Source organism: Lissotriton vulgaris, chromosome 2_1, assembly GCF_964263255.1.
Source record: "Lissotriton vulgaris chromosome 2_1, aLisVul1.2, whole genome shotgun sequence".
In the NCBI taxonomy this organism is placed as follows: domain Eukaryota; kingdom Metazoa; phylum Chordata; class Amphibia; order Caudata; family Salamandridae; genus Lissotriton; species Lissotriton vulgaris.
In genome coordinates, this window is record NC_141687.1 from 342,333,355 (window position 1) to 342,359,638 (window position 26,284).

General features: G+C 47.7%; 1 protein-coding gene across 4 annotated transcripts in view; it reads right to left on the reverse strand.

The window, feature by feature from the left end:
* Positions 1-24,933, reverse strand: part of ANKRD13B (ankyrin repeat domain 13B) — a 475,220-nt gene extending 450,287 nt beyond the window's left edge. For 3 of the 4 annotated variants that reach the window (XM_086955097.1, XM_086955095.1, XM_086955094.1), the window contains exon 1: positions 24,446-24,635. In XM_086955097.1, the coding sequence (XP_086811223.1) occupies positions 24,446-24,553 (108 nt within the window). In that variant the 5' untranslated portion in view covers positions 24,554-24,635. Of the gene's footprint in view, positions 1-24,445 lie in introns of all 4 variants that reach the window. The other variant, XM_086955096.1, reaches the window with a different exon arrangement.
* Positions 24,934-26,284: the final 1,351 nt, after the last annotated feature.

The following is a 26,284-nucleotide window of genomic DNA, read 5'->3' on the forward strand; positions in this document are numbered from 1 at the left end:
TGTGTACATTCTGTAGAAGTAAGTGTAGTGGTGGGTGTATAGCTGTATATGCAAGTAAATGGATGTTTGATAGTTTATTTGCATGTGTGAGTATGTGTGTGAGTAACTCTATAGATGAGTCTCGGTGTGTAATAAGATGTATAGGTGTATGAGTACATATGATGAGTGAGTACATGTATGAGTGCCTATGTAAAACTGTTTGTGAATGACTGGATGTGTATGTAGATTTAAGAATTACTGAATATGTTGTTTTAACTGGAATTGGTATTCAATTTTTGGAAAATGTTAGTTTCTATTTTTGAATGTGTGTATCAAGGGTTATATTACGCTATTACGCTGAGAGGTCTGTCACTCTTTCACAAGGATGATGTCATCAGTGATGTCATCAGTGATGTCATTCGAGATGTCATCAGTGATGTCATGAGTGATGTCACGGACCATGTCATGAGTGATGTAATATGTGACGTCATCAGCAGTGAATTGCGGGCGCGCAAGTTATAGTTAACTATAACGGGGGAATTTCAATGGTTTTGTATGAGTGAAATGCCCAGCTAACTAGAACATGTGTGAAACCTATGGTTTTTCAGTGAATTTCCAAGGTTTTTTAGATGCTAATTTTGAACTATAATGTGTGTGAAACCTATGGTTTTTCAGAGACTTTCTAATGTTCTTTAAATGCAAATTTTTAACTATAACGTGTGTGAAACCTATGGTTTTTTTCAGTGAATTTCAAAGGTTTTGTAAATGATCATTTTTAAATGTATTAATTGTTATACTTTCTTTATAGTGATTTACTACATTATTTTAAATTATTTATTTTTAGATATTTTATTTTGCAAATTACGTTACATATTTGTTTATATCATTTGAAAAATAAATGTTTTTAAAAATATTGAAATTGTAATATTTTTATTTTTTTATATATTTTTTAAATTTATATATATGTTATATAGCAGGCAATGATATCGAATGGAAGGAAATTCAAGTTACTGTAACTACGATTAGAATTACTTTTTTAGGATCAGTAATGGGCTGAAAGATGCAGCACTGAGGTCTCTCCTGATAACAGGTGAGTAAATCGGAATTTGTAGTTTGGCTGATTTTTGAGTAGTTTTTTAAAGTTCCAAAACTCCACACACAGAAGAATTTCCAAGTAAAACATGTCAATGTTAGCCTAAGAAAGTAAATTCAAGTTACTATAACTACGATTAGAATTACTTTTCAGGATCAATAGTGGGCTGAAAGTTCCAGCACTGAGGTCTCTCCTGATAACAGGTGAATAAATCGGAATTCGTAGTTTGGCTGATTTTTGAGGAATTTTTTAAAGTTCCAAAACTCCACACTTAGAAAAATTTCCAAGTGAAACCAGTCAATGTTAGCCTGTGGAAAGAAATTCAAGTTACTGTAACTACGATTAGAATTACTTTTCAGGGTCAGTAGTGGACTGAAAGATGCAGCACTGATGTCTCTCCTGATAACAGGTGAGTAAATCGGAATTTGTAGTTCGGCTGATTTTAGAGGAATTTTTTTAAGTTCCAAAACTCCACACATACAAATTTCCAAGTAAAACATGTCAATGTTAGCCTATGAAAGGAAATTCAAGTTACTGTAACTACAATTAAAATTACTTTTCAGGATCAGTAATGGGCTGAAAGATGCAGCAATGAGGTCTCTCCTGATAACAGGTGAGTAAATCAGAATTCGTAGTTCAGCTGATTTTAGAGGAATTTTTTAAAGTTCCAAAACTCCACACTTAAAAAAACTTCCAAGTGAAACCAGCCAATGTTAGCCTACGGAAGGAAATTCAAGTTACTGTAAGTATGGTTAAAATTACTTTTCAGGCTCCGTCCTGGGCTCAAAGATGCAGCACTGACGTCTCTCGTGATAACAGGAGAGTAAATCGGAATTCGTAGTTCGGATGATTTTACAGGAATTTTTTAAACTTCCAAAACTCCATACTTAGAAAAATGTCCATGTGAAACCGGTCAATGTTTGCCTATGGAAGGAAATTCAAGTTACTGTAAGTATGGTTACATTTACTTTTCAGGGTCGGTCCTGCGCTCAAAGATGCAGCACTGACGTCTCTCGTGATAACAGGTGAGCAAATCAGAATTTGTACTTCGGCTGATTTTAGAGTAATATTTCGCTTAAAAGTGAAGAAAGGGGGCGAGGCCTGAGGACACATGTGTGCAAACACGCCCTGTGGCGCGTTTTACGTTGGGGAATATATTCCTCTTCAGTCCTGAGGTCACCTGTGAGCCAACTAGCCCATCAGGTACCTCCTGTTTGCGCCTTGGAGCTGCGTTGCAGAGAGGTGTTCAGAGGGCACGCCCCCTTTTTACAACACTCTGCAACGGAGCTCCGTGGCACCTACTAGAGGTACCCGTTGGACTAGTTGGCCCCTAGGGGACCTCTGGATTGAAGAGGAATATATTCCCCAACCTAAAACGCGCCACAGGGCGTGTTTGCACACATGTCACCTCAAGCCCTGCCCCTAACTTCACCACTGTGCAAACATGCCCCGTAACGCGTTCTAAGTTGAGGGATTAAGTCCCCTTGCATACTGGGGGTCCCTGTGGGCCAACAAGCCCACCAGGAACCTCCAGTGTGCGCCAGGGGGCTGCGTTGCAGAGAGGTGTAAAGAGGCCATGCCCCTTTTTACACCTCTCTGCAACGCAGCCCCCATGGCGCTTTTTCAGAGGCGGAACTAATTCCCCTTGTATACTGGGGGTCCTTGGGGGCCAACTAGCCCACCAGAAACCTCCAGTATGCGCCAGGGGGCTGCGTTGCAGAGAGGTGTACAGAGGCCACGCCCCTTTTTACACCTCTCTGCCGCGAGGCTCCCGCCCTACCACAGCAAACAGCCGTGTCCCGGGGGTAGGAACCCCGGGACACTGCAGGAGCCGGCCCTGGGGGGTGGCAGTCCCCAGGGCCATCAAGGGCTCCAGGATGGGGGGCCGCATGGCCCCCCTCCTACCTTTTAAAAGCCCCGGTGGGTGGTGGTCCCTGGGGCTGGGGGGGTCTGTCACGGACCCCCCTATTTGCATATTAGTGCCCCAGGGAGGTGGCGGTCCCCGGGGCATGTGGGAGGGGCTGGAGCCCCCCCACACAGGTGTATTTAGGTACAAAGAAGCCCCGGGGGTGGTGGTCCCTGGGGCTGCGGGGAGGGGGGCACTGAGCCCCCGCATACTTTAGAACAAAGCCCCGGGGGCCCGCCATCATTAATCTCTTTGCCTCAGGGGGTGCCGGTCCCCTGGGCTGCGGGGGGCCGTGTGCCCCCCGCTACCATAATTACTTTGCCCCGGGGCGTGGCGGTCACCGGGGCAGTTTGGGGGGTATTGGGACCTCCACACTGTTTTTTAAATATGCTCCTGGGATTTGGTCCCCCCGGGGGCTAATTTAAAAAAAAAAAGCCAACGGGTGTTTTTTTTTTTCGCGGAGTTCGCGCACCATACGCGGACCCCGCGATTTAAAAAAAATATACATTTTGGGGCCCTGGGGGTCCTGGTTTGTCTACCCTGCCCCCTTTGCGTGTTTTCCACATTTGTTTTCAGCTTTCTTGTACCTCAGTTCTACCGAGGCACAAGATGGCTGCCAACACTTCCCGGTTTGGAGTGTTGACAGACAGTTGACATCCAATCACCGTGCAGCTCGTGCTAGGGAAGGTACGCATACGGGACAACTTCGCATATATAGTTATGAGTTTACTTTTGATTTTCTCAGGATCTACTGAACGGATTTACACCATTTAACAAAAAGCACAATCTGCGAACAGAACTCTACCTTTTTGCTAAATTTGGTATAATTCTGTTCAGCCATTTGGGCTGTAGCCCTGGCTAAAAGTCCCTATCGAAAATTGCATGGAAAAAAACACGTTTTGGGAACCCCCTTTTTTCTCAGCCCCTGCTTAACGAATCACCCCCAAACTTTCAGAGAAGGAGCGGAGCGGAGCGGAGCAGGCCATTTTCTTGGAGAAAATTGCGAAGATTCGCCCACCGGCGCCAAAGTTATTCCAAATCGAATGTTGCGGATTTCCTATTGGAACTAGGTTTTAACTATAACTATCTACTGGCGACCACCAGTAGGTAATATACATATATATATATATATATTTATATATATATATATCTCCCAAGGCAACCTTCTTCTTGTAGAAGTAGATTTGAGGCGACACAGAGGGGCTTTTTTAAAACAGCTTTTTATTTCTTTCAATTGGCATGACGCGTTTCGGATAAGTCCTTTTTCAAATGCCACTTAGTATTGATCGATGCCTCTGGTGCAACCTGCTCCCAAGTGAGTTCTTAAGTAATATCCGAACACTGAAGTAGAGTCGGATACCTGGAAATTGTTGCCGGGAATCACCGGACCCTCCACCATTGGAACTGCATTCCCCAGCATGCAGTGTAGCTATCTTGCTGGTTGGTGGTATATATATATATATATATATATATATATATATATATATATATATATATATATATATATATATATATATATTCTGAATGTCTCAAATCTAATTAAGAAGGAATGTGGCCCTCTAAACAGTGAATCCCAAAGGTGGATTTATTACAATCCATATATTTCGGTGGCTAACTCGCAACATTATTCACGACCATATGCATATGTCCTTCATTTTCTTTTAGTATGCCCGTTCCCTTGTAAGCCTCTGAATCACAGAGCCCACCATGCTCTTGTGTCCACCAATAGAGCCAGAAGCTACTGCTGGTGGGAATGTCAAAGATGTCTCCTGTTTAGTCCAGAAGGACGTCATCTCCTTCCCCGCAAGTGCCCCATTTTGTACTTTTCCTGTGTGGTCTCTGCAGTCAGACACTACAAGGGACTAAAATGTGTGCCTCACCAGAGCAGTGAACTGCTGCCAGCTGAGAGTAGGAGAGGAGACCATAAGTGCCCACGTGTGCTTTGACCAGGCACAAGTGATCTCTTTTGCCTGGTTATAAGTATACATGGGAGAAATGTTAATATGCTGGAGTAATCAGAGTAGATTTGGGAATTCCCTGTTACGCTTTGATGAGGAATTACCGATAATAAAGCAACTGAGCCCCGTGTAATTAGGAGTAATTTGGGGGAAAACATCAACTACTAGGGCACATTTAGCAAGTGCCTGCTTAATTCCACACAATCTTGTGAAATATGTAGTTAATTCCACGTGATTATGGTACATGGAATCACACAATTTATACTCACCATTAGTTATAGGGGGGTTATTTGGTACTCTATCAAGTATTGTGGATACATACTTTTTCCCATAGCCCTGGAGGGAAATTCCATGTACTTGCATATAACTGAAGAGGCCCCGACCCCCTATCTCCTAGCATTTGGTAATCTGGTTGTAATGTATCGTCGCAAACCGATCTGTGAGAAGGAACGCCAACTCGGCGGAGCCGGCCACATATGCCGTTTGGAGTCAACCATTGTATTGGCCTGTTTTCTACAGTGGAGTTTTGAAGTAATTACGCTTAGTCTGAATCGTTTGTGTCACATTTGAAGAATATAATACATGAGATTTGCAATATCAGAACTGAATACAGATACCAGTCCACGGTGATTGCTTTCCTAGCCTTTATTGGCTAGGTCTTAAACTATTGAGCTTTGACTTAAGCATTAACGGGTATCAGAAGCAATTTATCATTTGAACTTGAAAGTTGTGAAGCTTGCCCTGAGGAAGCCCCATGTAGGGCGAAACGCGTTGGCTGTTTTTGCTGGTTTTGAAACATCTCCTGGCATTTTGTGTGACGACAAGACAAGATTAAACAGATTTGTCACTGAGAAATGAAGAAAGAATTTGTATCTGATTACTATACTGTGCATTTATGCTTTAAATAAATGTTATGTTGCATCTCTGTATCTAAAAATATTGTTTAACAATTGTTGGGTCCTATGGCAGTGGACTAAAGAGGTGGGCAACATTGATTGTGCTTCTGTAGATAACAAATCTGTATAGCTTGGTGGTGCGGCCCTCCAGTATCCCTTACTGACATTTCTTTCTGTTAAGCTTTATAGTCGAGATCTATCTTTAAGGGAGTCAGCCTTCAGTATATTTTTCCACTTCAGGGTGAGCCTATGGGCATACCTCTGTCTTCCCTGATGAACTGCAATACTCTAACTCAGAATTGTTTTCAGATGTCTGGCTTTGGACTAGAATACACACCACTGGTAGTCAAACCAATCCCTCACTCACCAGGTTAGAAAAGATCCTGCAAAAAAATCTCTCTTTTCTGAGGAGCCAGCCATTTAAACATAGGCAATGTCAGATTCGATGTACTGGTAGGAAAAGTATCAGGCTCCTAGTGTCAGTCTGCATGGCCCTGATGAGTGCCTTCCCAGATGTGGAACCATATGCTGCCTACTGCCATTGTCCAGCTTTGACAAGCTAGACAAAGATCTACGATTGGATCATGCACCAAATCTTTGACTGCTTATATTGTCTACAGAGCAGAAGCATTTCAAGGAAAAGAAGGCCATCACCATATTTCAAAGATTTAGCCTACAATCCATCCTGGGACCATGAGGCTACACTATGTACCCTACCAATGACTGAAACCGGAACACCAACCAGCTTGGCCCAAATAACCACAAGGGCAGGTGACCATCCATGAGTAGTGCCCCTGTTTTCCAAGCATGCTCATCCTGCACCAATGACTCAGTATCTCTCCACATTCCCTCTTAATACAAAAAGTGGCCCAGCGCCTCATCAAGGTCAAGCATCATACCCCTTCCCACACCTACGCACTATGAGAAAAGGCTGTGACCTTCTTGGTTTGACCTCCACTGGGCAAAGTTGGTATCTAGCAACTGGTACCTCATCTACTGGATCCAAATATTTGTGAACAGCGGGCATCGTGTATAGAGTGTAGCCAGGTCTCTTGCATCCGTCTGGCTCTTGACTAGGCTATGCAGCAGCAGAGGAAAATAACCCTTTTGGCACAACCTGACTCCTAAGACCCAGAAGTGAACTTAAATTCACCACCCAGACTCTCCCTAATCCTATCCGAGGCCAGGTTCATTGCACGCAAAGGCAGTTTGAAAATTCTGTCCGGCTAATACCAGTTTTTAATACATAGATCGGTTTAGATATCTGGTATCCTTTAATTTTACTGTGTAGTACCACAAGAATTGTGGGGCACATTCTGGGCAGTAGAAAAACTATAAACTATCATTAAGAGCAGAGATATACTCATTTTTATCCAGCAGAAGGGTTTCCATCTGTACAATACTACCAAATCAGTACTTGTGCCTGTGCACTATAGTAATATAAACTTTTTTACGCAGACTCTAAATTAAACATTCCTATGGTCAGTGGAAGGGGCCAGGGGTGGCTTTAGGCATGTGCAAGCTGTGCACCTGCACAGGGCCACCAAACCCCCCGGGGCCACCATGCCGATATATATCCTTAATATAATAATCCTCTGAGGATGGATACATATTTGCGTGGCGGCCCCTGCAGGGATTTGGCGGCTCTGTTCCACTTCCAAACACCCTAACCCCCCCCCCCCCTCTTCACTGGCCTCCGCGCTCCACCCCGCCTGGACCCCCTCTTCCGGGCCCCCTACCTACGCTCCCTGCCCAGGGCCGCCATGAGCCTAGAGCCGCCCCTGAAGGGGCAAGCGTCTCAATCACTCCAGTTCTCCTCTTCCCACCACCACTCTGGTCTTTTTTTTCGATGTCTACGCTCTTTGTCTCCTCATACCTTTCTAAAACCCTCAATCTGCACGTCTCACACGCCATCTCTTTCCTCTTCTGCACCCTCATTTTACTCTCTCCTGAACACACACATCCTTGCATTTCCTTCACCTCACCATTCCCCCTCCACACACAACACACCCACTCACCTGTAACCACTGCATTTTCACATATTTTGCATGTAATCACATTTACAGTTAGCACATCTGACCACTGCTCTGTGCGCTCAGTAGAGAGGCCAAGGATTGTATGTGTATTTACTCTGGAACCCTATATGATCCACTGACAGACATTGAAACATTTGCACTGCGTTCGGCCTGAACTCCACAACTCTAAATTGTGGCCCACCCACAACCTGAACTCACACCGCTACATCGGAACAACTCTTTTGACACTAGGCACTATACATTAGGAATATAGCGCATGAAAAATGCACAGAAACACACCTTCCTGAAAAAAAAGCAAATACTCTAGGGAATCCAAGGGTAAATAAAATGTGAACTGTAAACAGGAACAGCATGGCTGTTCCCAGGCTAAGTGGACAGACTCTGTTTTTGCTGGCTGCGGCTGTCACAAGTGGTGGGCTCAAGGGGGAGAGGAGGAGTGTTTTAGGCAGGGGCCCGGCCCCACCAGGGCTGCCATTCCCAGGGCAAACCAACAACGCCTTGGGTGGCCTGTGAGCTGTTGCTAATGTTACCAAGTACTATGACAAGAGACCTCCTTTAGCTCTCTGGCATCCGTATGCATTTTATGCAAGTGGCAACCTATCACACGTTTAGGAAAATAGGACACGTTTTGTTTAGTGTCAAGGACTTATTTTACTGAGGGCTTCAATAGGTTTGTCAACCACCGACATTATGCATATCTATGTATCCTAAAACTAATTTAGACCCCATTTTCACCTTGAGAGGGTGTCCCATTATTGGAGTCCATCTAAGAGAGGGCTCAGCCAGCACACCAACAAAGAATGAAATATTTAACTGAAAGGAAACTGCTAGGAAGTGCCCTGTAGATGGGACCAAAACTCGTCAACATAGTCTACAAGTGGAGCAGTGGACCTTTCGTACACAAGGCTCCCTAGAACCAGAATATATTGGCACAACTTCTCTGAGTGCAGCGGGTTGACAGAAGAACGTCTCTGAAGCACAGCAGGTTGATAGAACTTCTCTGAAGCACAGAGAATTGACAAAACTTCTCTAAAACACAGCAAGTTGACAGAACTTCTCTGAAACACAGCAAGTTGACAGAACTTCTCCAAAGCACAGCAAGTTGACAGAACTTCTCTGTAGCACAGCAGGTTGACAGAACTTCTCTGAAGTACAGCAAGTTCACAGAACTTCTCTGAAGCACAGCCGGCTAACAGAACTTCTCTAAAGCACAGCAAGTTGACAGAAATTCTCTGAAGCACAGCAAGTTGACAGAATTTCTCTGAAACACATCAAGTTGTCAGACCTTCTCTGAAGCACAGCGGCCTGTCAGAACTTTTCTGGATCACAGCAGGTTGAGAGAACTTTTCTGAAATATAGTAAGTTGACAGAACTTCTCTGAAGCACAGAAGGTTGACAGAACTTCAGAGAAGTTCTCTGAACTTGCTGTGCTTCAGAGAAGTTCTCTCAACTTGCTGTGCTTCAGAGAAGCACATCAAGTTGAGAGAACTTCTCTGAAACATAGCAAGTTGACTGAACTTCTCTGAAGAACAGCAAGTTGAGAGAACTTCACTGAAACACAGCAAGTTGACAGAATGTTTCTGAAGTATAGAGGGTTGACAAAACTTACCTGAAGCACAGCAAGTTGACAGAACTTCTCTAAAACACAGAGGGTTGACAGAACTTCTCTAAAGCACAGAAGGGAGACAGAACCTCTCTGAAGCACAGCAAGTTGACATAACTTCTCTGAAGCACAGCAAGTTGACAGAACTCTCTAAAGCACAGCGGGTAGCCAGAACTCTGAAGCACAGCAAGTTGGCAACACTTTTCTGGAGCACGGCAAGTTGGCAGAACTTCTTTGAAACAAGGTACGGGTAGGTTGTAAAAGCTCCCTTTGGTCACAACTAATGGTTATTGCAACTATCATGGGCATAATGGGTTGTAAATAGCTGGTGAAGGCGTTCCATCTTCTTTGAAACAAAATGGGCTGTTTCAACTAGTCTGTCCACCATGACTTGCAAGAATGACCTGTTTAGGTGTAAGGATTTCCTCTAGGGATAATAAGCTCCTAGAACCTGCAAGGGAACTGTACTCGGGATTTTGAAGCTCCTGTTTTGTAATGCATAAAGGTTACGGCTGAACCAATTATGTGGCTACTTTGACTACCAGAATTCTCCTGATATCTCCATTTCCTGTTTAATCTCTGACACACGGTGAATCAGTAGACAGGTGCTTTCATTTTGTAGGTAGTATGTATGGGTGGGTGCAGGAACAGAATTTTATGTACTGAATATTGAGGTACAAGAGTATTGTGACCAAAATACTGAGGATCAACATATCAACAGGTACATATATTTATTTAGGTAAGTATAGCTGTTCTATACTTTACTCACATAGTATCTTTAAGGTAAGTAGATGTGGAATAGTAAATCCATCCTAACCTATATGCACTTATCTCTTCAATATTGTGGTCATGATATTCCTGTTTTTTTTTAGCAACAGTGGTCCCTTACATAAGCGAATATCAAGCACAATAAATATAGACACAGTCGATTCTATATCAGTATGACATGTCCAGCCGGACAGTGGTCTCAATGTTTACTTAAGGAGGGATAAGAGAAAAGAATTCCTTCAACAGTTCAACGTAGTGGGGCACAAGCCTGTACAGTAAAGAACAAAGAACAAAACAGGGTTTTTTTTAGGCAAAAGCTTTAGGATTCTGTGATTTCAAATGAAACAGAAAATTCATGAGGCACCTTTACATATACATGACACATGGTATAAGTTTGTATAAGGTGCACGTAAAAGTTGAGGGCTTTTGGATCCCACTAAGTAATCATGGGGATCATCATCAGGACATTATTTAATGCCTAGTCGATGTAAGCCTCTATTGCCAACGGAGAGCCCGGGGGTGCCCGGCAAGCGGTGGTGGCGGGAAGACAGGATTCACGGGCCTCCCAGGGTCGGGAGCCGGGAGTACGCGTCACGGGTAATTTGATCGCGTAGGAGCAAGGAGGACCGGTTCAGTCGGTATGGTGTCCTTCCAGACAATGTGGTGGTACCGCATTGTCTGGAAGGACACCATACCGTGGATTTTCTGTTTCATTTGAAATCACAGTATCCTAAAGCTTTTGCCTAAAAAAGCCCTGTTTTGTTCTTTGTTCTTTACTATACTTACCTGTATGTGTTTTAGTAGGGCACTGGCTTGTGCCCCACTATGTTGAACTGTTGAAGAAATTCTTTTCTCTTATCCCTCCTTAAGTAAACATTGAGACCACTGTCCGGCTGGACATGTCATACTAATATAGAATCGACTGTGTCTGTATTTATTGTGCTTGATATTCGCTTATGTAAGGGACCACTGTTGCTCAAAAAATATTGTTCCCCTAGGTCCCTTGCTGACTCGTTTGGGTGCCCTTGTTGGCTTCAAATATAAATATACATGATATTCCTGTAACACAATAGTCAGTGCATGATATTCCAGAATACAACCGTAGTATGTAGAGATATGTAATTAGTGCAGGCTGGGATGCAACTCATTTTCATAGGAATGGCACCTTAACCTATGCATCAGCATAGACTTGCAGAGTTCAAGAATTCAAAAAAACAGCAAATATCACCCAAAGCAAAGATCTGATGTGTACAATACGCCGTAAGCAAGCATTACCCAGTGCGGCAAAATATAAAGACAAGAAATAAATACTTTATAAGCACACTTGGAGGCTGCTGTATAAAACACGAGGAAACATTTAACCATTAACAGAGTCTCTATTGATTCTGAGAAAGTAAACATTGATCTACGCTTGCAAATACATGGGTGGTATTTTGTATTTGCATTATAAAGGTCTGCCATTTGTATTAAAGAAGGCCCTCCATTTAAAGCATTTATTCACATCCTTTGTGGTTTCATAGCCTTTACCAGTATTCAATAATATTTTGGCACACAAACATTCGGCAGCTAACATGCACTTTGCAAATTCGCAAAACTTGATAAAGAAATTCTGGAATTCAGCTGGGGTGACATGTGCTTCTCAATCTTAGCTCCAGTATGGCATGATTGGTCCATGGCTTCTCAGTACTGCCTGGACCCATGCTTGCTAAATTTGCATGACATGTAGGATCTTATTCGCAAACAACTCAGAAATTCAATTTCACATGTTACTCTTGTGTTTGAACTAGATGTGCCAATTTTAAGAGATTCACAAACCAGCACCAGTACTCAGTGGTGGCTGGTATCAGGGCAGAGTGGCGGCATCGCCAGCTGAGTGCTCTTCTGCTGCACTGCACAGGCTCCCAGACTCCCCTGCAGCCAATCCTGATGCTACTCTCTTGCATGAGAGCAGCATCAGGATTGGCCTGAGTGCCCTCAATTTGCACTACCAGAGAGACTGGGAGCCCTTGCTTTGCTGCCTCCAACCCAGCAAGCCCACTGGTCAAACCAACATGCACACTGACAGCAGTGCCCAACACTCCCCCTCCAGACTGTCATCGTCTGGCCCCGCCTCAAGACACATTCGTGTTAAAAGTAAAACTATTAAAAACCTGTGTTATTATCGTTTTATTTTTTGAGTTTTTGGCTGCTGGCAGGTAGGGGAGATGCCACTGCCAGTAATCCTAGAAATCTCATCTATTCAGAGGTTTCCAACTTAGAAAATGTTCTCAGGTGGAATTTCACCAAGTGGAACTTTCTGCATGAGTCAATGGTCTTGAGATGTGCATTGGAACATCTCATTTTTTTCCATGGAAAATATTGTTTCTGTAGTGAACGCCATCACTAACACCCCCATGAAATCTGGACATGTCATCCTGGCTTTCCCACCCTAAAGATGCTTCTAGTACTTAATGACTTTCACATGAGCAGTGTTTCAGAGTACATAAGTACCTATAAAATGTCTGCAAATATGTGCAAACTCGTACTTCTGTGAGTCACTGCTGCAGTTTGCAAAATCCACCTTTTGCATCAGAGTACCCACATCCTGCTACTGCTTCAAGTCAAGGTTTCCCTATTTGTGAGTGCAAATTACAAATGAACGTGTGATAATGAGACCCTCAACGAATAGCTGAACTTGGATCTTGATGGAAGGTGGTTGTTTTCAAGAAAAAGTAGAACATGGTTTATTTGATACATATGCTGGCTATTATTCTCTGCTTCATTTTAAAATGAATATCTTATATTTTAAAGAAAGACTTGCAGAAGTGTACTCATTTATCCCAGTTTCAGAGAAAAGGCAGGATGGATTTGCCCAACATTTGCGAGACCTTTGGAAATTATACTTTTTAGAAGTGATGCTAATGGGATCAGCTGCTTTCAGAAACAAAAGTAGAAATGGTGTACCTGGTTAAGAACGTTTTTTCTTTGCTACAAATGTTCTCCTCCATCCCCATGGACGTAAATGTACTGATATTTCACAGAAATGGCGGGTGATTCATGTTGACACAAGAGGCCAGATCCCAAAACATTTTTGACTGATGTTATTTCATGATTTTGGTGGTAGATTAAGCAGTGCTTGCTCCAACACCCTTTATCTCTGTATTACGAAAACAGGATTATTGAGGTGGTAATATGTGACAAGAAAGTTTTTGCACATTTTTTGTGTGACATTTGGTTGTGCTGGTGATTTGTTCAGTTGTTTTCAGTTGTTTATGTGCTGTTATGTTTTGTTGTGCTACATCATTCCAATGTGATTTTCATGTGTTTTATCGTACTCTGTTATGACTGTTTTGTAATGATGTGCCCAGCTATGCTTTGATTGTGTTGTTATGTTGCTTTGTGTATGTTATTGCTTTATGTTCAGTTGTTTACTTTAGATATGTCAACAGATGCTGCTACATTTAACGCCTAAAACAGCTCAGACTTTGAAAGTTCTTATAACAAGAAGCCATTAATCACTGTCTAAAGTGGTAAACTAGTGCTGCTCCAACTAGTCAACGATTTAAGACACAAGTCAACCCAAAACTGTGGCAGAGGTGGAGTTTAAACTTAGTTCTCCCAAAGCTTGCTTTATGTGACAAGCCACCCTTGATTTACCATTCACAGCGCTCACTTTATGTGATACAAATCCAGAAGAGTAGGATTTTGTGCCATAGTAACAAATGTATGACCCTATTGTGACTCTTTCAATTTCATTCACACGAATACGGTAATGAGGGGTCTCTAGGCACTTTGTCAGAAGAGTTTCAAAAGAAGTGTTGTTTGTTAAGGGAACTTCCATCATGGTTACCGGCAGGTCTAGGAATGCAACAGTGTATTTTATTGTAATTAAACATTTACTAAAACCCAACATAAGCTCAAATGCCTTATAGCGCAGAGCAATGAGATGAAAAAACAAAGGGGAACTACAGACAAAAAACCTAGAGTGAAAATTGGATCTGTCTATAACGTAGGAAAAAACACAGTTCAGAGTCATACAGCATCAAGTAGTAGACAAAGATCAGATTACAAAAAATCTGCCTAAGAAATCCAAGAAATCTAGTTTTTAGTTGTTGATGGAACTCTAAAAGAAGCTATGCAACCTTAACGCCTCGGTCCAAGTCCTGCTGATGACATCACACTGCCAAAGGCACCGTCACTGACGTCACCTTAGTGCCAAGAAACGGGTTCACATCTATAATGATCCAATATCCAACTTCCGTACCATAAAGGGGCAACAATTGAGGAATCCCAGTTGGAGATGGAATGTCCACAAATGGTTACGTCTTGAGTGACATCCTGAGCAATAGATTTGTGGGTGCGGGTTTCAGGTCACATAGTTATCTTACAAGTACTCACACTGCAAATGGTAGACACACTATATTCAGTTATATGCTCATTGTAGTACTTGTTTGTTGTAGTGGAACAGAATAAAAATAATTTTCAAAAACAAAAGCTGCTCACACTGCTACACTAGCATTAGTGGAAGTCTCACAAGGTCACACAACAAATGTTAGTCTATTCACATAGTTAGGTTGGGTTACTTATTTGGAAAGAGAATTGCACAAACCATATAGTTACTTCAAAGAAGGGAGATGAAAAAGAAAGACCCGGAGCTAGAAAAAGAGGGGAGAAAAGTCAGCTGGGGCATAGGAAGCCTTGAGGATGAAGTGGTCCTCCCCAAAATACTAATATCACACTTAAGAAAGTGAAAATGAGCTTTGACTAGCTGGTCTTAGGTGGCAGGCTAGAACAGAAGCAGCTGGCGAGATACTGGTGAGGGGAAGTGGGAATAAAAATGTAAGAGGAAAGCGGCAAAGGGTGGTGTATATATAGCACATTTACTGGTGATATCAGGAGATCCTTCAATGGCAACCCTGAGGGCGTCCCACACTGAGACAAACACGAGAGCATCATCTTGCATGCAGAAATTCACACAATGTCAGCTGCTGGTCCTTGTGCAAAGATTCTGAGGGGAAAGACTGGCACCGAGGGAGAATAATTATTGAATGACTACTGGGCCAATCGATAGTTGACTGGGTTTTGACAAAGAAAATGGGCCGAAGATCCTAACTGCACAAATTACAGCAACCCTACATGTCTCTTTACAATGAAAAATACATATTATACAATGGCCTAGACTGGTATTTGCATACATGGGCAAAAACAAAGTGTCATCAAAGGTCATTAGTTCTTAATTGACCTATCATTCAAACACCTAAAATTTCAATACAGACAGATTACAATTTAAGGGCCTTCCATTGTAAAGGAGTGTAGTGAAAGGCATCTGCTGCAGCTCTCACTGATCTCTGATTCATTGACAAAGAAACATACACATCTCTTGTCTTCTTCAGCAAACTTAGCTGAGGAAGAGAAGACGTGTGTAAATTTGCTCGTCGAAGAATATTAGGCCCTATGAAAGGATTTGTTTTGCGACATACTTCTCAAACATTCATCCTTGCCTGAGGCATTTCAAAGAGGACTTTAATGTTGCCCTTTTTGGCTGAAAAAGTTACTTCTTGAAAACGTTCTAATGTTGGGAAATGTGATACTTTTCATACCCCCACCCCCAACATATTCCCCAGTCCCCTTAGGAGCTGTGTCTCTGCAGGCAGCTCTCAGAGTCATTCTGAGGTGCTTCTAACTGCCTCTAATGTCACTACAATGATTCTACCACTGCACAGGACCTTTACAGCGAACTACGTTTAAGTGAACCACATTTAAATAATGCAATGTTCCACATCCACACCAATGTATGGTCTGCATAAGTACAATGACCCTGACTCTAAGCCTAGCCTTCCCCTTCTTCCTAACACTTACCTCACCTTTTATCTTATCACTAAAGATAATCATAACACGTAACTTAACCCTAAAACATACACTCAGCATCAGAATAAACCTATTGTTAGCATTACCGTAAACCTAACCCTAAAACTGGCATTAACTCTAGATATAACCCTAATCTTAACCGTATTGCTCATGCTACACATATGCTGCCTCTAGCCTAATCGTAAATTAAAGTTTGTATCTCCCCCAAGGATTAAGTCTTGTAGAATATAATCTGATGCTCATGTAAAGCGTTCTATCGCCCTTGGGCCAAGTTTGCGCTGTATAAAAACTGCAAAACGAAAACTCAACACCATCCCTAAACTTAAACCTAACCCTCAGTCTAACACTAACACGACCCTTACCGTACCCCTAACCTAAAGCTTCAATACGACACTGCAAACGTCCACCAATCCTCCCCCTAGCTTTAACAATAAATCCACTCTTAAACCTTACCCTATATCTGCCTAGTATGACCCCAACCCTATCTAGCTCCGAGACTTACAGTGTGAATGTAGCCTCCTCTTGGTAGTATATATAGATGTTGTGAATTGTACCCAGTGGCTTATGTCGATGTAGTTGTGTCTACATAATGGTCAGGCCGACTGGAATCATGCTGAGAGGTTTCCCCTATAATTATGGATTGCTGCATTTATCAAATAATGTATCTGCTGCATAATTTGCAGATTTTAACAGGTTCCGACGGATTAAAATGTACTGAAAACGTGGCAGGGTATGTTGCTGAGCACAGGGAGGCCAGTTGAAAATGCAGACTCGTCCCCTTTCTGTTACTTATTGCTGTCTGTTGGGGGCTAACCTGGTATTGAGGTGAAACTTTTGCACAGGAATGTGAAAATGGCAAAATAAGGAAGTAATACTATCACAAAATGTGTGTAGTATTTCATAGCATAATTTGCCTTTCCCTGCCGCATTATTTAGTCAACGATACCACACAAATTGGTTCTCCCTGGCGTATAATTTCAGTAGCCCTGATAGTGGCATGATGTGAATTTGATGTAATGGGGTTGCACTGCGAAGGGCCATTAGATCCCTAAGCACCTTTCCTTAAGAAGTGGTTTTGTGAAAACCCTGTAGCTACTTAGCCAACATAGATATGGTAAAACCCCATCTCCACGCTCCTACATTAGGTGAAATAACTTCAGTGCGCCCGGAAGACATGTCCATGCCCAGCAGACTGCGGCACTATGCAGAGGTTCCAGGCTGCAGCCCCCTCTGAACTGTCTCTCGGTGCATTTAAAGAGGTCATCTCTCCATCCGGGAGGAGAGATAAGAGCCCCTCTGACATGGCGGCCATTACAGCACAGCTCAAACCTTTTAATCCCCCTGCAGTCCCCGAGCCCCGCGGAGACAGATAATAAAGAATTTATACCATAGAGGAACCTGGGGGCGGGGCTGCTGGGAGGGCGGGCGGGCGGCAGCGAGGGGATGCCGGGCAGGGCGCGAGGAGGCAGGGGCGGGGCAGGAGCGTGTCCAGGTCCTAAGTCTCAGGCCGCTAACCATCACTACACGTGTCCATTCAGCAAGACAAAAAGCATATGTTCGTTGTTACTGTTTGTTTGAACTTTTCTCGCAATTTCATAGTTTGCTGGCAGGGGCGGTACGCAGGCTCCTGTGGTGAAAGGAGGCCCCATCCTTCCACCCCTGCCCCCACCACAAAACACTTCAAGTGTGCCCCTTTTAGCCCAAAGTCAATTAATAGTTTTGAGACATGTGAGACTCAGGGGGCCCTCATCACATTCTGCAGGGGTCACATCCTTTAGTGTTCCGCCACTGGTTGCAAGGAACAACTTTTCGTTTTGAAAATACATTTTAGTCAGTTTATTGTGACGAAAGAGACTGTTTTTACAGACGTGTGTGAGGCAGGTACAGTCTTGCGCCCTCCAGCGTTGGGGTACCGCTATTCAGCGCTGAGGTACTCACCCGAGACCCGCCCTGCAACCAACCAGCACCCGGCTGTCCCCACATGCCAACGAGAGAGCAGCCCCCCCCCCCCCCCCCCCCTCGCCGCCTGCCTGACGGCGATCTGTCCCTCACACACATCCAGAGAGCCCAAAACTGTCAACAATAACTGAGAACCAGGGCTCCCATGGACACTGGCTCTGCACCACCCACACCAGCTGTGCACCCAGCACTACGCCAGACACCCACACGCCAGCTGTGCACCCAGCCTCTCATACAGGCAGAACTACAACAGACCTCCCCCATCCGCTGTGCACCCATCTTGCTCTACACTAGACACCTGTCAAACAAGACTCCTCTACACCAGACACCCAACCACGAACCACCGTATGTTTGCCCCCAACCTCTCCTTCAAACTGTTCCACACCAGACATCCACCCCAACTGTGCACCCAGCCTTTCTTACAACCCGCTCTACACCAGACACCCACCCACCCTAGGTGCGCACCCAACCTCTCCTTCAAACTGTTCCACACCAGACATCCACCCCAACTGTGCACCCAGCCTTTCTTACAACCCGCTCTACACCAGACACCCACCCAACCTAGGTGCGCACCCAACCTCTCCTTCAAACTGTTCCAAACCAGACATCCACCCCAACTGTGCACCCAGCCTTTCTTACAACCCGCTCTACACCAGACACCCACCCACCCTAGGTGCGCACCCAACCTCTCCTTCAAACTGGTCTATGGCAGACATCCACCCCAACTGTGCACCCAGCCTTTCTTACAACCCGCTCTACACCAGACACCCACCCACCCTAGGTGTGCACCCAACCTCTCCTTCAAACTGTTCCACACCAGACATCCACCCCAACTGTGCACCCAGCCTTTCTTACAACCCGCTCTACACCAGACACCCACCCACCCTAGGTGTGCACCCAACCTCTCCTTCAAACTGTTCCACACCAGACATCCACCCCAACTGTGCACCCAGCCTTTCTTACAACCCGCTCTACACCAGACACCCACCCACCCTAGGTGCGCACCCAACCTCTCCTTCAAACTGTTCCACACCAGACATCCACCCCAACTGTGCACCCAGCCTTTCTTACAACCCACTCTACACCAGACACCCACCCAACCTAGGTGCGCACCCAACCTCTCCTTCAAACTGTTCCACACCAGACATCCACCCCAACTGTGCACCCAGCCTTTCTTACAACCCGCTCTACACCAGACACCCACCCAACTTAGGTGCGCACCCAACCTCTCCTTCACACTGTTCCACACCAGACATCCACCCCAACTGTGCACCCAGCCTTTCTTACAACCCGCTCTACACCAGACACCCACCCACCATAGGTGCACACCCAACCTCTCCTTCAAACTGTTCTATGGCAGACATCCACCCCAACTGTGCACCCAGCCTTTCTTACAACCCGCTCTACACCAGACACCCACCCAACCTAGGTGTGCACCCAACCTCTCCTTCAAACTGTTCCACACCAGACATCCACCCCAACTGTGCACCCAGCCTTTCTTACAACCGGCTCTACACCAGACACCCACCCACCCTAGGTGCGCACCCAACCTCTCCTTCAAACTGTTCCACACCAGACATCCACCCCAACTGTGCACCCAGCCTTTCTTACAACCCGCTCTACACCAGACACCCACCCAACCTAGGTGCGCACCCAACCTCTCCTTCAAACTGTTCCACACCAGACATCCACCCCAACTGTGCACTCAGCCTTTCTTACAACCCGCTCTACACCAGACACCCACCCACCCTAGGTGTGCACCCAACCTCTCCTTCAAACTGTTCCACACCAGACATCCACCCCAACTGTGCACCGAGCCTTTCTTACAACCCGCTCTACACCAGACACCCACCCAACCTAGGTGCGCACCCAACCTCTCCTTCAAACTGTTCCACACCAGACATCCACCCCAACTGTGCATCCAGCCTTTCTTACAACCGGCTCTACACCAGACACCCACCCACCCTAGGTGCGCACCCAACCTCTCCTTCAAACTATTCCACACCAGACATCCACCCCAACTGTGCACCCAGCCTTTCTTACAACCCGCTCTACACCAGACACCCACCCACCCTAGGTGCGCACCCAACCTCTCCTTCAAACTGTTCCACACCAGACATCCACCCCAACTGTGCACCCAGCCTTTCTTACAACCTGCTCTACACCAGACACCCACCCACCCTAGGTGCGCACCCAACCTCTCCTTCAAACTGTTCCACACCAGACATCCACCCCAACTGTGCACCCAGCCTTTCTTACAACCCGCTCTACACCAGACACCCACCCAACCTAGGTGCGCACCCAACCTCTCCTTCAAACTGTTCCACACCAGACATCCACCCCAACTGTGCACCCAGCCTTTCTTACAACCTGCTCTACACCAGACACCCACCCCCCCTAGGTGCGCACCCAACCTCTCCTTCAAACTGTTCTACGGCAGACATCCACCCCAACTGCGCACCCAGCCTTTCTTACAACCCGCTCTACACCAGACACCCACCCACCCTAGGTGTGCACCCAACCTCTCCTTCAAACTGTTCCACACCAGACATCCACCCCAACTGTTCACCCAGCCTTTCTTACAACCCGCTCTACACCAGACACCCACCCACCCTAGGTGTGCACCCAACCTCTCCTTCAAACTGTTCCACACCAGACATCCACCCCAACTGTGCACCCAGCCTTTCTTACAACCGGCTCTACACCAGACACCCACCCACCCTAGGTGCGCACCCAACCTCTCCTTCAAACTATTCCACACCAGACATCCACCCCAACTGTGCACCCAGCCTTTCTTACAACCCGCTCTACACCAGACACCCACCCAACCTAGGTGCGCACCCAACCTCTCCTTCAAACTGTTCCACACCAGACAACCACCCCAACTCTGCACCCAGCCTTTCTTACAACCCGCTCTACACCAGACACCCACCCAACCTAGGTGCGCACCTAACCTCTCCCTCAAACTGTTCCACACCAGACATCCACCCCAACTGTGCACCCAGCCTTTCTTACAACCCGCTCTACACCAGACACCCACCCACCCTAGGTGCGCACCCAACCTCTCCTTCAAACTGTTCTACGGCAGACATCCATCCCAACTGTGCACCCAGCCTTTCTTACAACCCGCTCTACACCAGACACCCACCCACCCTAGGTGTACACCCAACCTCTCCTTCAAACTGTTCCACACCAGACATCCACCCCAACTGTGCACCCAGCCTTTCTTACAACCCGCTCTACACCAGACACCCACCCAACCTAGGTGCGCACCCAACCTCTCCTTCAAACTGTTCCACACCAGACATCCACCCCAACTGTGCACCCAGCCTTTCTTACAACCGGCTCTACACCAGACACCCACCCACCCTAGGTGCGCACCCAACCTCTCCTTCAAACTGTACCACACCAGACATCCACCCCAACTGTGCACCCAGCCTTTCTTACAACCCGCTCTACACCAGACACCCACCCAACCTAGGTGCGCACCCAACCTATCCTTCAAACTGTTCCACACCAGACATCCACCCCAACTGTGCACCCAGCCTTTCTTACAACCCGCTCTACACCAGACACCCACCCACCCTAGGTGCGCACCCAACCTCTCCTTCAAACTGTACCACACCAGACATCCACCCCAACTGTGCACCCAGCCTTTCTTACAACCCGCTCTACACCAGACACCCACCCACCCTAGGTGCGCACCCAACCTCTCCTTCAAACTGTACCACACCAGACATCCACCCCAACTGTGCACCCAGCCTTTCTTACAACCCGCTCTACACCAGACACCCACCCACCCTAGGTGCGCACCCAACCTCTCCTTCAAACTGTTCCACACCAGACATCCACCCCAACTGTGCACCCAGCCTTTCTTACAACCCGCTCTACACCAGACACCCACCCAACCTAGGTGCGCACCCAACCTCTCCTTCAAACTGTTCTACGCTAGACGCAACCTCCACACGACCCCAGCATGTCACTGGCTCTACACCAGACTCACACTGTGTACGTACACTGTGCCTGCCTGCTGTACACAGACACACAGCCACCCCAGGTCAGCTCTGTAGCCTGTGTGTCACCCACCCACCCTAGGAGTGCACCCAACCTCTCCTTCAAACTGTTCTGCACTAGAGACCGACCCTTCCCAGCTGTTCGTCCGGCTTCTCTTTCAAACATCTCTAAGCTAGACACACACGACCCCAGCTGCGGACCCGGCTTCTCGCTGGCTCTACGCCGGGGACCCCCTCCCCCCCCCCCCCCCCCCCACAGGGTTAGCTGTGAGTCAAACAGCCTGCTGTACACCACACCAGACACCCACCCACTCCAGCTGTTCACCCCGCGTGCCAGACTGTTCTATGTTAGACAACCACCCACCCTTCCATCCATCCCAGCTGTGCACCAGCGTGCCAGGTAGCCTGTCGTCCACGTACAGCAGGTGTGCACCGAGGCCCAACACAGCGCCGCTCTGCCTCAGACACCAAACAAAGAAGCCTCAATCTAACCCCCACTCCCTGAGCTATGCAGAGCACCTCTGACCTCACCCCTGCCACGCACACAGCAGCGGAGCGCACACCCTGCCGCACGGAACAACTCAGGCTGTTCCCGGAGGGCCTCACACGAGGCCAGCTGCACATGGACACACACGTCTGCACACAGCACCCACACTGCCCGTCTCTGGTAGTCACTCCACAGACTGCTGCTGCACACCCAGGCCCTCCGACCAACTCTGACCCAACCAGGCAATTGCCTCCCAAGATGCGCGGAGCCGCGGACACCAGCAGTCACCAGACACCCGCGCACCGCTGCTTTGCATCGAGCCATCATCCCCGCCAGTGCCACACCCGCACAAACCCGCCAGAGGCACCGAGCCGCACACGTGTGAGCTGCTCCACGGTCTACATTCACACACCACAGCTCGGCCGTCAGGCCCTCACACAGACCTTCAAACACCGAATCCCATCCCAGGTTAGATGTGTGGCCGGTGCTTAGTACCGGGCGGATCTACGGCCCCTGCGCACGTGCGCTCCGAAGGGCTCTCTCTGCGCCCACGCATCCGTGCCCATGTCAGACCCAACCGGACCTCCAGCACCGCACCTGGGACTGGTCTCAGCCGCTCAGACAGGCCAGCTCCACGGCAGGCACCCACCCAGCCCGCTGTGCACAGTCACTCAGACCCCACTGCTCCACGCTCACACCCCGCCACAGCAGCAGCGCGCGCAGGGCCTTGTGCGCACCAGCAAATGACCCATCTCACTGTGCGCCCCGCTTCTCATGTGGACTATTTCTACAGCAGACCCCCACCCACCCACGCGTGAACCCAGTCTCTCATCTAGCCAGGTCTACAGCGGACACCCAACCATAAACCTACTATTTCATCTAACCAGATCTACAGAAGACCACCTCTAAACCTAGTCTTTTGTCTACCCAGATATATAGCAGACACACCCACCCGTGAACCCAGTCTCTCATCTAGCCAGATTTACAGCAGACTCCCAACCATAAACCTAGTTTCTCATCTAGCCAGATATACAGAAGACCACCTCTAAACCTAGTCTTTCATCTAGCCAGATCGACAGCAAACACACTCACCCGTGAATCAAGACTCATCTAGCCAGGTCTACAGCAAACTCAACCGTGACCAAATCTCTCATCTATCCAGACCCCCAGAATACAACCTCTCAACCTAGTCTTTCATCTAGGCACATGTACAGCAGACACACAGCTACCAGGGAACCTAGTCTTTCATCCCGCCAGATATACAGCAGACACACATGCACCCATGAACCTAGTCTCTCATCTGGTCAGATCTACAGCAGACACCCACCAATCCGGGACCTAGTCTCTCATCTAGCCAGACACACCCACCTGGGTAACCCAGTCTCTCATCTTGCCAGACACACCCACCTGGGTAACCCAGTCTCTCATCTAGCCGGGTCTACAGCAGACGCTCAGCCCCGGGGAACCTAGCCCATCACCCAGAACAGCTCTAACACCAGTCACTCTGCTCTGGTTGACTATCCAGCTCCCCGTGTACCCAGCCCGGATGTGCACCAAGACATCTTTGGAACCGCTGCAGCCTCTGCCTCACCCAGTTCGTGCCTTTGCTGCCCACGTTCTCACCGCCACCCATGGGCACGGAAGCACCGGCAGCGTATTCACCCCTTGACTTTATTTTGCGGGCTCTGCCCCCTCCCCTCCGCCCCCCAGCCCTGCTCCTGCCCATGCCGTTTACACCTGTGCTCTCCACACACACGCCTCAACCCTCACCCTAGTTTTCCTTATACCCTCTGATCCCTTTACCCCCACCAGTTTTGCTTTCACTCACCCTCCCAAGTATTCCCCCCCCCCCCCCCCATGCCTTGTGTCCGCGCCCCGCCTTCCCCTCGCGCTCACCCACCTGCCGCGCGCTGAGCTCCTTCTCCAGCTCCAGGGGTCGGTTCCTCCAGACCAGGTGATGCAGCGGGAACCTGCTGCTGTCCGGAGCCTGCCCGGAGCCCAGCATCATCCCTGGAACATGCCGGGCCCGCCTCCGCCGGCCCCGGAGACAACCATCCGGCTGACGGGGAGCGCGGGGGGGGGGGGGGGGGGGGGGGGGGGCGCTGCGGGGAGGAGGAGACTGGAGGCCGGCGACGGAGACTGCAGGGGACGGGAGGGGAGACGGAAGGCAGAGAGAGAGAGAGGGCGGAGAGCTGGGAGCGAGTGGTAAGCGGCAGGTTGGAGAGGAATGGGTAGATCTGAGAGAGACTGCTGGGGACGGGAGGGTAAAGGGAGGAGGGAGACTGGATGGAGGCGAGCTGGGAGTGAGAGTGCAGGGAGGTGGGAGGTTACAGGGCAGAGGAGCGCACAGGACGAGAAGCGCCGAGAGGGAGCCTGCCGGAGCAGGGAGCTACAGAATGGAAGGATGGGTGAGAGTGAAAGGGAGTAGTGAGGAGAGAGTCTGCAGAGAGAGGGACACTGCAGGGTGACGGAAGAGGCGACCTCACGGGGGACGGGTGGGCGCAGCCTGCACAAGGCACGGGACAGACCGGAGAGGGAGAGAGGTGACAGGCGGCTGCAGGAAGGAGAGCTGGGAAGAGACCACCGTGGGGAACAGAGGGAGGAGGCAAGCTCCAGGGACGGCACGGCAGGTGTTTGTGAGCAAGGATAGCTTCAGAGTAGGGGCGTGGCAACCAACAGTGCAGCAGATGTAGTGGCACCAGGCCCGGGGTATGTTAGCGGCACACCTCACCAGAGTTAGGGTCTGTGTTTTTACTACCAAAACAGGGCGTGGGATCCAATCTGATTGCTTGCATAGGGATGGCTACGTCACGGATGGTGACTTCACGAGGAAGCGAGAGGCATTGGAGAGAGAAACTGTATAATAGGGGGAGGCGTGGAGTGCAGGGATGCATGCTTCTACTAAGTGTGGATAACATTATACCGTTCACGAGAAAATGTCACTCATAATCGTTGAATGTCACTCATAATTACACTGAAATGAAAATGTCACACATAAGCAATCTGAAACCTTGGCAGCTATGGTACAAGTGAACACGAGGTGGAGAGATGACAGAAGAGAGGGCATCACAAGGGGAGGAGACCTCAGAGGGAGACTACAAAGAGGAAGGAGGGCAGTGGCACAAGGGAGGGGGTGGAGGGGCGTTGGGAGCCCGCGTGAGAATTGAGAGGGGGGCCCCGCAAGTAAAGAAAGAAGAAAGGCAGGAGAGGAGTAAACTGGAGACAGCAGGGTAAAGAACAAGACAGGGAGGGGGCTGCAGATGAAGGAGGGGGTGGGGTAGGAGGAGTGCATGACAGAATGAAGAAGAGAGTCTGCAGGGGAGAAGATCATAGAGGGAGAGGAGGGGCGCTGGGGTTGTGGTACTGCATGTGAGGGGCGACTGGCATGGAGGAGGAGTCTTGGAGGTAACAGGAGGGGAAGGGAGACTTCAGGAACAGCGCAGGTGTGAAGGTATACTCCAGTGTGGGGTGACCACCTGGCTCGAAAGCGAATCTGGACAGTGTATACGGAGGAGGGGGGGGGGGGGGCATGAGGTATTTACAGAAGAGGGCTCACCCTCTTTCAGGGGCGGCTGGTGACATTTGAAAGTGGTGGGGCGTAAACTAATTTGCATATTGGACCGCAGCGAGCAAGCCCGAACCACCTTGCATCCATCCATACATCATTCATGCATCCACCCATCTATCCACCCACCCACCCTGCATCCATACATCATTCATTCATGCATCCACCCATCCA